This window comes from Castor canadensis, chromosome 3 (genome assembly GCF_047511655.1).
Source record: "Castor canadensis chromosome 3, mCasCan1.hap1v2, whole genome shotgun sequence".
In the NCBI taxonomy this organism is placed as follows: domain Eukaryota; kingdom Metazoa; phylum Chordata; class Mammalia; order Rodentia; family Castoridae; genus Castor; species Castor canadensis.
In genome coordinates this window covers 199,844,398-199,855,524 of record NC_133388.1, presented here as the reverse complement: position 1 = coordinate 199,855,524, position 11,127 = coordinate 199,844,398, and the positions used below count along the sequence as shown (strand labels likewise).

Here is an 11,127-nt window from a genome sequence, read left to right as displayed (position 1 = left end):
ATTCATTAAAATTGTTTCATCAGAGCTCTTTATGAATGATCACAATGGGTTTTCTATGAAGCTTTTCTGCTGTACAACAAATACTAGCATTCATAATGACTGGGTATATCGTGACAGCTGAAATTATAGTTATTTAAAAGGGTTAAAAAGTGGTACATCTATATTTATTTAGGATTTTATGGGTTAAAGTTCTCTTGTTTTGCAATTCTTTTTTCTGTGTTTCATTTTTTCATACTAGGTTCCCTCATGTTAGTTAATAATGCTTTTAGTTTTTAACCTATATATTATGATTGGACAACAATTTTCAATACTGTAAAAATTTAGAACAGGGAAAGGTAAAATTAAAACATGTATGAACCACGTGTCTATTGCCAATAAAATTACATGTTTTTATTTGCATATAAATATTACCCATTTTGTTCATGACTATATTTTCTGTCTTGATTGGTGCTGAGTAGCCTCTTTTATTCTATCTAAGAGCATTCATGAAAGGTTTAATAAACCAATTGCCTGGTCTGTTTTTTATGTATTTTTAAAATTTTGTGATCAAAACTACATCAAATAAAATTTACTGTCCTAAATATTTTAAGTACAATGTTCACTAGTGTTAAATATTTCAAGTTGTTATGTACCATATCTCTGGAAAGTTTTCTTCTTGCAAAACTAAAATTAAATACCCATGAAAAAACAAGTGCTAGCTTCCATCTCCCTCCTATCCATCACATTTCTACTTTCTGTTCTACAAATTTTACTACTTTTAGATACGCAAGTGGAATCATACAATATTTGCCTTTTTGTGGCTGGCTTATTTCACTTAGCATAATGTCCTCAAGATTAATCCCTATTGTAGGTGTTTTGAGATTTCTTACCTCTTAAAGGTTGAATAATATTCCATTGTTTCTGTATTCCAAATTGCCTTCATACACTCATGTCCGGAGACATTTGGGTTGTTTCTACCTAATGGCTTTTGTGAATAATGATGTAGTAAACATTGGTGTGCAAATCTGTCTTGATTTGTCCATGTGCGAGGATTTATCACTGTGCTCTCTACTCTGTTCCATATGTCTATTTGTCTAACTTCACATCAGTGTCAAACTGTTTTCATTACTGTAGCTTTTAATATTTTTTCAGATAAGAAGGCATAATGCTTCCAGATTTGTTTCTCTTTTAAATATTGTTGAGCACCTCATGGAGCCTTGAGATTCCATATGATTTTTAGAATTGCTTTTTTCTATTTCTGCAAAAAATATTGGGATTTTGATGGAGATTACATGGAATCTCTAGAAAACATTGGGCAGTAGAGACATTTAAAAATATTTTCTTATTTTTAAACAAGACCATGTTCAAGAATGTATTTAATTGCACATATTTGTGGATTTTCTTTTTTTTTTTTTTTTTTTAAGTTTTTCTTTCACTGTTGATTTCTGTTTTTATTCCCTTATGGTTAGAAAAGAATTTCAGCATTTTAAATCTATTAGGACTTGTTTTGTGTCCTAACACTTGTCTATCCAGGATCATAGTCCATGAGCAATTTGAGAAGATTGTGTCTGTGAGTCTAAGTAGGTTTGTGATATTTTTGAAGGCCTCTGTTTCCTTATTATCATTCTTTGTGGCTTTTTTTTTACATTACAGAAAGTGGGGAATTGAAGCCTTCTATTATCGTTGTGCTTTCCATTTCTTTCTTCAGTTCCATCACTGTTTGTTTCCTATATTTGGGACATGTGATGTCAGTTGCATATATATTTATTATTGTCACGATATCCTAGTGAACTGTCCCTTTTGTCTCTATATAATATTCTTCTTTGTATTATTAAAAGTTTCTGAGTTAAAGTGCATTTCATCTTCTATGACTTTTAAAGTGTATTTTGCTTAAAATAATTATGGATACTGCTGCTTTCCTTTGGTCACTTAATGCATGTAGTACTATTTCCATCCTTTCATTTTCAGCCTGTTTGTGACCTTAGATCTAGAAAGAGTCACTTGTAGATTTTTTTAGGTTTAATCCCATTACCCAATTGATGTGTTTTCTCTGGGGATTAACTATAAACCACTTGTATTTAAAGATAATACTGAAGAACTTACTATTGCCATTTTGTAAGTTGTTTTCTTTATTTCTTATAATCGTGTCATTGATTTGTATAGTGACACACTTTGATTCTTGTCCATTTCTCTGTGTTTATCTTCAGTAGGTGTTTTATGTAGGGATTATGATACTATATTTTAAGCTGGTAATAAATGAACTTCAGTTCCATAACCCTAACCCTAACCCTAACCCTAACCCTAGTAAGTGCTAACCCTAACTCTAAACCCTAACCCTAACCCTAGTAAGTGCTAACCCTAACTCTAAACCCTAACCCTAACCCCTAAACCTAACCCTACCCTAGCCCTAACCCTAACCCTAGCTTTTAATTTTTTTGACTCACAGGTTCAGAGGTATAAATCCACGGTCACTTGGCTACAATCATTTTAGGCCTGTGAGGAGACCATCATTACAGAAAGCATATGATGAATCAAAAGCTGCTCACTTCATAGTGTGAAGGGAGTGAATGGAGCAAGTGACTTTGGTAATGTAAGGGGAGAAAATAACAGAAGACAATGAGAAGACCAAATGGCAAAAGTAACTTTTTCTTATATAAAGTCAGGCAAGCCCTTCTCCAGGTTCACTCTCCTGATGAACAACCAACCCAGCATAACTTGGGGCTCAGAACCTAGCAGTCTGGCCTGGAAGCCAGGTTCTAACCCTGACATACACTGTCTCTTTGAGGCAGGCCAGTACAGAGAAGAGATCAGTACTCTTGACATACATAATTGACATACTCTATTTCAGATTGAACATTTTCTCTCCCTTTCCCTCTCCCTCTCTCTCTCACCCTCCCCCGGGGATAGTCCAGACCCCTCCCTACACGATGATTATTGGTGATCAAAACTGCTCAGGCTGTTCCCCTCCCACAGGTTAGCATGATCTTTTTTAAAACACCTTGAAACACACAAAGCTCTCTGCTTCCTATTTCCACCGGTCCATCATGGCCTTTAGTAACTTCTTTCCCTAACCTTTAATAAACTTCTTTTATTACCACCCTCACAACATCTACATATCCTGCCTGGATGCATCCACATAGGATATAAATAATCAGAATTTCTGTTTAACAGCAACTACAACTCCTTCAGGTGGTCCTTTGGCTATTGGGTGAGCAGTGGGTGAAAGGTAGTACATTTACTGAGAGGAGGAAAAGGGGAAGGTGGTCACAACTGATCCAAATATTGGGCAACTGCACTCCTCTACAGGGCCTCTGTTAAATACGTCTTTTTCTGAGAATTAAACCTATCTTAAGAGATGTGTGTGGTTGCTGGGAGCCAGTGGCTCATGCCTATAAGCCTAGCTACTCAAGAGGTAGAGACCAGGAGGATTGTGTGCAGTGCAGGTCAAGTTCTCATGGGTGCAGTCACATAGGAGCTGAGGTATGTTGTTATCTACTGTAGACTATCCTGACTATGTCAACATGCCCTGTTTTCCCTGTAAGGCAGCCTTGCTGAACCTTGCCTCCCCTTGGCTGGGTCCATGCCTATCAGCCAAGGGGCCCTTTGACAGAGCTGTGCTCATGCCAAGGTCTATCTCCACTGCCTCAGTCTCCCTACTTGCAAGGTAGCCTTGTTGAACCTTGCTCATCTCCTTTGTGCCAGGGCCTTGCCTTCTCAGCACAAAGGTCTTTGACACAGCCTTGCACATATCAGACCAGTCCATTTAGTTACTGGTCTCCCACAATACTCTAGGATATTCAGCTTAATTTCTGGAATGGTCTTTATTTTTTGTTGGTACTGGGGTTTGAACTCTAGGCCTCACATTTGCTAGCCAGGAGCTCTACCACTTGGGCCACTCTACCAGTCTAATTTCTAGAATGTTCTTGACATAAGTTGTTTGACCTGACTTTAATCAATCCTTTGGACCAAAGTTCCAGTTTAAAGGGATAAAGTAGTCAGCTGAAAGACACCCAAAGAAGAAAACAGATGAACCCAGAAGTAGGACAACTGGCCTGGTCTCTTTAAAGAATCAACCTCATAAACAATTGGAAAGACCATTCAGTTTAAAAGAGACAAAAAGTCAACAATGAACCTTAACTAGAGCATAGTTTAGAAGAATTAAAAGAAGCTGACCTGGTGGTGTACACTTTTAATCCCAGTACTCAGGAGGCTGAGACAGGAGGATTGCAAGTTCCACATCAGCCTGGGCTACATATTGTTTCAAAAAAACTAAAAAAGAAAAATAGCCATAAAAGACAATGTGTGGTCAAGGAGGGGTAAGTTTTATATATATAATTAGAAATTATATTAGGAATTATTGTCGAGTTTCCTTGGTATGATAATGCTACTGTGGTCAAGTAGAAGAAAGTTCTTTGGGAGATTTCTGTGGACATTGAACAGTGAAAAGTCCTGGTGTCTGCAATTTTCAAATAGTTCAGCTAGCTAGATACACAGATGTGTGGAAGGAGAGAAGTAGAAATAGGAAGTAGATGGATGGATAATACCATGACCTTCAATGAGTGTGGGCAGAATCTCTGACATGCTTCTAACCAATAGAATGTAACACAAGTGATATGTTACTTCAATTATTATGTTACATAAAATTCTCTTAGCCATCTGAAACCAGAGGTTCTCATTTTGAATACGCAAGCAGCCGTGTTGTCAACTGCATATACAAGGGTCTCAGGCAAGAACTGCAATCAGCCTCAAACCAACAACCAGCAAGAAAATAGGGACCTCAGTTCCACGTTCACAGAAATGAATCCTTCCATCAACCTGAGCAAGCTTAGAAGCAGTTATCCACATGAGAATGCATCTTTGTGTGACCCTGAAGACTCAACCCCTGACCCACAGAAACTGAGATAATAAATATGTGCTATTTTAAGCCAACTTGATATGCAGTAATAGAAAGGTAATACAAATAGATGGATGTTTGAAATGGATGGATAGAAAGATGGATGTATACATACATAAACCAAATATGAAGACATGTTAACCCTAGTGAGCACACATGGTGAGTGTCTGGGTACTCACTGCATTATTTGTTCAGCTTTTCTGTGTGCTTGAAATTTTCCCTAGTAACAAGTTTTGGTTTAGGAGTTTCAGTTTGGGAGGATGAAAAAGTTCTGAAGATTGATAAGGATGAAAATTGCACTACAATACGAGTGTCCCTAGCATACAGTTAAAAAGGTAAAGTTTATGACATGTATATTTTACCACAATAAATTAAGGGAAGGGAATCATTAACTCCAAGATGTCTCTCCCTGTTTGTAAAACCAAATGTCCACTACCCGCATTTCCGTCACAAGTAGTTCTGCTGACCTCTCATATACTAAGGTCATGCTTGCCTCTTCAACTCACACAAATGCACATGGACTTTCCTCACTCAAGCCTAGGTGACTGTCCCGCCTGGCTAGGTCTCCCCCACATTGCATGGTTGGCAAGTACTGTGTGTGTTCTTCAAGTTGTACACTCCACAAAACTAAGTACCCTAGACCTCACACTGCAGACATCTTTATCATTTTGAAATGTTTTCATATTTTATTATAACTGTGTTTGAGTCCAAAACGGGCCATTTGGGTATTTTTTTTGGCAATGTTTTAGTATATATGTGCCTTAAAGATGAGGCAACAGGGCTGAGGAGTATAAGTTCAGTGATGACTGGTTCTCAGGGCAATGTGGCAGGAAACCAGGCAGGACTGAGGGTCTCAGGCCTCCTAGAAAAAGGAAATTGCAGTCCTTCCCTATCTAAGTGGATGCAAGATTTGGGGCTGGAAAGGATCCAGGAGAAATTTGGACAACCCCTTTGCACACCCCCACCACTAGTTCCCTCCAGTGTAAAGTCTCTCTGGAGAGGATAAAGGGCATGCCCCCAAAAAGGGGTTAATTGTTGATTTTGTTAAGTTTATTCATAGCATTTGAGATTTTAAAAAAGTGATACTAGCCCTTGTTTAAAAAATTTACAAGAGCCAACCAGAAAAAATAAAGGCTTACCTTGGGAGATGGCCACCATTATCAGTTTCTTGTGTGACCTACTAAGAAATATTTCAATAATGGCCTCTCTGTGGCTCTGTTTCTTCTGCTAAACAATAGTAATAATACATCATGAGGCTGTTGTAAGGGTTAGGTAAGCTGATCCTTGTAAAACGGGTTAATTTTTAAATTGGAACAGCATCCCTACTTTATACCACTGTTTGTGTCTTCTCATTTGTTTCTAGAAATGTTTCCAGATGTTGTTCCTCATCTTACAAATGGGTCTCCCCTTAAAAGCCTGCAGAGAATGCTGGCGTGTGACCGCCTCACTTACTTACTTGGTCTAGTCGTTTCTAGTGTCTGGCATCCATGGGTATTTGCCACGCAGGCACGAGCGTCTCCTTGGGGCCATCTTAAACAGGCGCGGTGCCAAGTATGCCCTTTAGACCTTAAATGGATGCTTCCCAATCACCTTCAGAGTGCTTTGTTTTCTTGCGGTGCTGGGGCAAACCCTCTACCAATGAGCTACATCCCCAATCCTTGCCTTTGCTTTTTATGTTACATGAGGTATCCAAAATTTGTTTTCTATATATGTTATGTAACTTAAATACAAGGTGGAGTCATGTCGCGCACAGCCATCACTCCTCACCTGCAGAGTGCAGCCCTCGCACCTTCTCTGTAAGAGGAGCCGAGCAGCGGATAGAGGGCGGTAAGGAGCTTCGCCTTGTCCTAGGACGCACTCTCAACACCTCAGGAGTCCTTACTGCTCCCTTTTACAAATGAGGAAACTGAGGCAAGGTCACGGGGGTAGCCAGAACCGGAAACCTCTTCAGTCCTACTGAGAACCTTCAATCAGAAGGGAGACGGGCCAGAAGACGCCCGAAGCCTCCCAGCCCGCGCGAATCCCGCCCCTCGGGTTCCGTCCCTCGAGTTCCGCCTCGTAGGTTCCGCCCCGCCCTTCGGGTTCCGCCCCTTCGGTCCCCCCTCGGATTCCGCCCGGGCGGGTACCCGCCGCTCGGGTTCCACCCCCGCAGTTATACTCCGGCTGGACAGGAGGCTCTGCCGCCCACTCCACCCTTGTGGACGAAGGCCTCCTCGCCCTCCGGGTGGCCACCGAGGTGGAGCCGCGCCCGACTGGGGTACGCCAGGCGGGACAGAGGGCGGCCTCCCCAGGTGTAATTACATGGGTGGCCCTGGGCACTTGGGCGGGGCAGAGGCCGGGCTGACCTGAGGGGCTTGTTGTGCCCAGGAGGAGTGACCTCTACCCGCCAGGCTCTCCCGGTCCACAGGCATCGCACAAACCAGAGCTGGGAGACAGGATTCGAGCTCCGGGTCGCCCGCAGCTACTGACATTCCAGCGACACCTGGGCTCCCCGCACGTAAGGGTGGGGGGTGCTGTCTGAACCCACAGGGCTCGTGTCCCCTCATCTGCAGGTGGGTTCGGGGGGAAGAGGAGGGAACTAAGCTCCCAGAGGACCTACGAACCAGGGACGCAGGAAAGCCGGGTTCTGGGAGAACAAGGCCACTGACCAGCTGGAACTGAGGGGCTGGGGGAAGGGAGAGTGGGGGTCCCTAATGGGGGACCATGGAGGGACACAGGTCAGCGTTTACAAACTTGGCACCTCATCCTGCCTGGGGCAATTCCACTCACCCTTGTCCTCAGCTTGCTCCCGGGGCAGTTGGACTATTTGTTCTCATCACAGCCCGTGGACTCAGCCAGGTCTATGCACACAGGCCCTCAGGAACTCTCCCTTGCTACTCTCAGTCTAGGGTAGTGGCATGGAGCCCCAGAACAGCCCACTGACCACACACGTGCTAGATACCGCCTGTGGGCTCCCAGCCCAAGGCCTCTGCCTTCGTTTGTCCCGGCTGGAAGACCTCGCCCAGCAGTGGACAGAGCTGAGGAAGAGGTAAGAGGCAGGTCCTCTTAGGGGAGGAGGGGGGCGGGATATCCCAAGCACTTGCTCTCCAGCATAGGGCCCTTCCTGAGTCCACCCTGGGGCAAGATAGCCTAGGAGCAGGGCTGGAGGACAAGACTGACTGCTGCCCCATCGTCCCCTCAGCCTAGGTAGCCCGTTGCCTGGGCTCACAGTTTGGCCCTCCCTACTGTTTCCTCATAGATAACAGGGATAGCGACAGTAGCTGCTTTGTACAATCCTGGGAGGTTAGTATAGTGTCTGGGACAGCTTTGCTAAGGACTTGCTCCAGCAGGCCTTGCCTCACAGCCCCATGGGCTACTGGGGTGGGAGCTAGGTGTGTGTGTCTTCTTGATGGCAGTACTCACAGCCCAGGAGGGCTAGTGAGTTACACCCAGAGGTAGAATCGAAAGGCCTCAAGTCACCATGATTAACAAGGTAACTTTGTTCCAGGCATCACAGTGAGCACTTTTATTTCTGCTCTCTTTATTCTCAATTTACTCTATGGGTCAGCACCATAATACCCCTTTTACAGATGGGAAGGCTGAGGCAGCAGTGATGATGATGACTACTGGGATTTCAAACCAGGCCCACAGGGCACTGAGCTCCTCAGCCTCAATGTGCACTGGAGCCCAGCTGCTGGGCCCTGCCTTGCCCCAGGTACAGCCTCTTCTGGGAGCCTTCCAGTCTCAGGGTTGCCAGACCAGGCTGGCTGGGTTGTGGCCCTTGAGTAAGCCCTGTGAGTGGGTTCCTCTGACCTTCCACCTTGAAGCAGGCAGGTTCCCCATTCCCTCCTTCCAAGCCAGGAGTGGGAGGGGGAACAGGGTGGAAGTCAGGTCTGGAACCTAAAAGCTCAGGTCTGAGGGTGTAGCTCATCCCCTCTATGTTCAGCCCTTCACAAAAGCTGGTGGGGTGAAGGGCCAGATCCCATGTGAGTGGTCAACTCAGGTCAGCATGGTGCTGCATTGGCCAGGAGTCCCATGAAGTGTCATATATACTCCCCCCATGCACCTGCCTGCTCTTTCTCATCACAGTGGGACACACTTTAAGGTCCTACTGGTCAAAACCACAGGCCTTCAGAATCCCAGGTGAGGGATCAACTCACTCCAAGTGGACCCTCCGTGTAGTTGGAAACAGGCCACATGAGGGTGACTCAGAAGCTGCATACAATATACTATATGAAAGCACACCTTATAAAACAGCATGAATATTTTTATATTTTGTAAAAATTGTAAGTAAACATACTTAAGCATAGAAAAAAATCTAGAAAATTGTGTCAAATGTAATTATTGCTCATAGGATAGACCTCACAAAGTTTTTTTCTGTTTGCTTCTCTACACTGATTCCCTAAATAAATGGTGCAGTGGTGTCCCTAGAAACTGTCTGCTCACCCACATCTGCACCAGGCTGTGGGAATTGTGTGAGGCTGCTAGGGGTACAAATCCAGGAGAGCGGGGGTAGGGTGGCTTCTTGTCCTTTCTCTGCAGCCCATCTTCTCCACAGCTACACAGACCCAGATGGCCGCTGCCCTGGGCTTCTGACACCAGGCCAAATGAAGCCAGGCACCTACAAGCTGTCCTTTGACACTGAGGCTTACTGGAAGAAGAGGGGGCAGGAGAGCTTCTACCCATATGTGGAGGTGAGGGCCATAGGTGGGGGGAGGTTGGCGGCCCTGACTCACTGTCCTGCAGGCCAGGTCCTGCTGGCTAGGCCTCATTTGAGCCACAAGCAGACTGGTCCCACCTCTGGCCAAGCAGGGTAGTGGCAGGCTAATGAGCTCACCTGCTTTGAGCTCCCAGAAGAAAGGTATCCAGGAACCTGAGGCATCATTAACACTTTGTGATGAAACCATTGCCTGAGTTTCCCCTTCATCAGACTTTGGGGAAGGTCAGGCAGAGGGTGACTCATCCCCCTTTTGTATTCAGGTTCTCGCCTGATCCCAGACTCCAGCTCACTGGACTTTACCTATGCCTCCCTCTGGAGCTACAGTCAAAGCACCTGACCTTTTACACATCCAGCAAGTCAGGGGCTACAGCCTTCCTAAATCTGTCCTGGGAAGACTCACTGCATCCTCAGGCCCAGGGACTCTGACATACCGGACAATGTCCCAGAGAGGAGTCACCCCATCCTCAGCCCCCAGGAAGGTTCCAGTCTCCACCAATCAGGCCCTAGCTGACTCAGCCCATCTTGGCTGCTGAATTCTGCCAGGGAGCAATGGAACCAGGCAGTTCCCTGGTTCGTGTGCTGTAGTCCCTCACTGTCTTCTGATGCCTTCTCTGCTTCTCTCAGGTAGTTTTCACCATCACAAAGGAAACCCAGAAGTTCCACGTGCCTCTGCTTCTGAGCCCATGGTCCTACACCACCTACCGAGGGAGCTAGAGAGCCAAGCCTGGCCTGAGAGCAGCTGTCTGCCCCTCCCTCTCTCTGGCTCTGCCAACACTCAATCCTCAAGAGTGGGCTTTGTGCTCAGTACAGGCATTGGGCTGTCTCCTGTAGAAGGTTCTGGCCACCATGAAATTTCAGCTGTGACTCAGGTGTCAATAAAGTCAGTACTAGCATCTGCAAAGCTGTTCACATCATTGGGACAGGGAGAATACGTGAATGGCCAGAGCTCTGTTAGTGCTGCTCTGGCCCCAGGTGAGCAAGGGACCCTCAGAAAAGGAACCTTTGAGGTCAGAGGCAGGACTGAGAGGGGTGGACAGATGGGACACAACCAGAGAAGGGCACAGATCAAGAGGCTCTGGGCAGAGACCTTGTAGGCAGTTCTCCCCAGAGATAAGCAAGAGAACACAAAGGAATGTGGAAAAACCTTCATTTGCTCCCAATGAAGCATACAAACTGGCCCCCTTGGGGTGAAAAGGATGTCATCTGGAGAGTGATGCTAAGCTAGCTCCTGGAGCAGCAGCACCAAGAGGGCGGCCATGTCAGGGTAACTGAGTTCCAGGGCCTAGTGTGTATCTGAACAAAGCTGTCTCCAGGGACTTGAAGCCCACCTTGTCCAGGGGATCCCAAACACTAGCAGCTTTGCCTTGTACATGCACAGCAGGTCATGGTAAGCCTACAGGGATAGGGCAGCATCAAGAAAACAAGAGAAATGTACCTGGGGCACCAAGAGCTAGGTTCCACTCCAGGGAGAAGCAGAAAGGAAGAGGAGCCCACATCATGGCATAAAAACACAAAACAAACATGTCAATGGTTTACTCAGTGCCAGACCCAGTGC

The 11,127-nt window shown here is 45.3% G+C and overlaps 1 protein-coding gene across 3 annotated transcripts; it reads left to right on the top strand.

Annotated features, from left to right (window-relative positions):
* The first annotated feature begins 6,950 nt into the window (after nucleotides 1-6,950).
* On the top strand, nucleotides 6,951-10,473 carry LOC109692678 (5-hydroxyisourate hydrolase). 3 transcript variants are annotated; one of them, XM_020173442.2, is made up of 5 exons: nucleotides 6,951-7,130; nucleotides 7,281-7,370; nucleotides 7,757-7,901; nucleotides 9,411-9,546; nucleotides 10,197-10,473. In XM_020173442.2, the coding sequence occupies exons 3-5, from the start codon at nucleotides 7,771-7,773 to the stop codon at nucleotides 10,284-10,286; spliced, it is 357 nt and encodes a 118-aa protein (XP_020029031.1). In that variant the 5' UTR covers nucleotides 6,951-7,130; nucleotides 7,281-7,370; nucleotides 7,757-7,770; the 3' UTR covers nucleotides 10,287-10,473. The 3 variants fall into 3 exon arrangements, with proteins under 3 accessions (XP_020029031.1, XP_073925613.1, XP_020029030.1); XM_074069512.1 differs by having other exon boundaries at nucleotides 7,241-7,425; XM_020173441.2 differs by having other exon boundaries at nucleotides 6,952-7,130; nucleotides 7,241-7,370.
* Nucleotides 10,474-11,127: the final 654 nt, after the last annotated feature.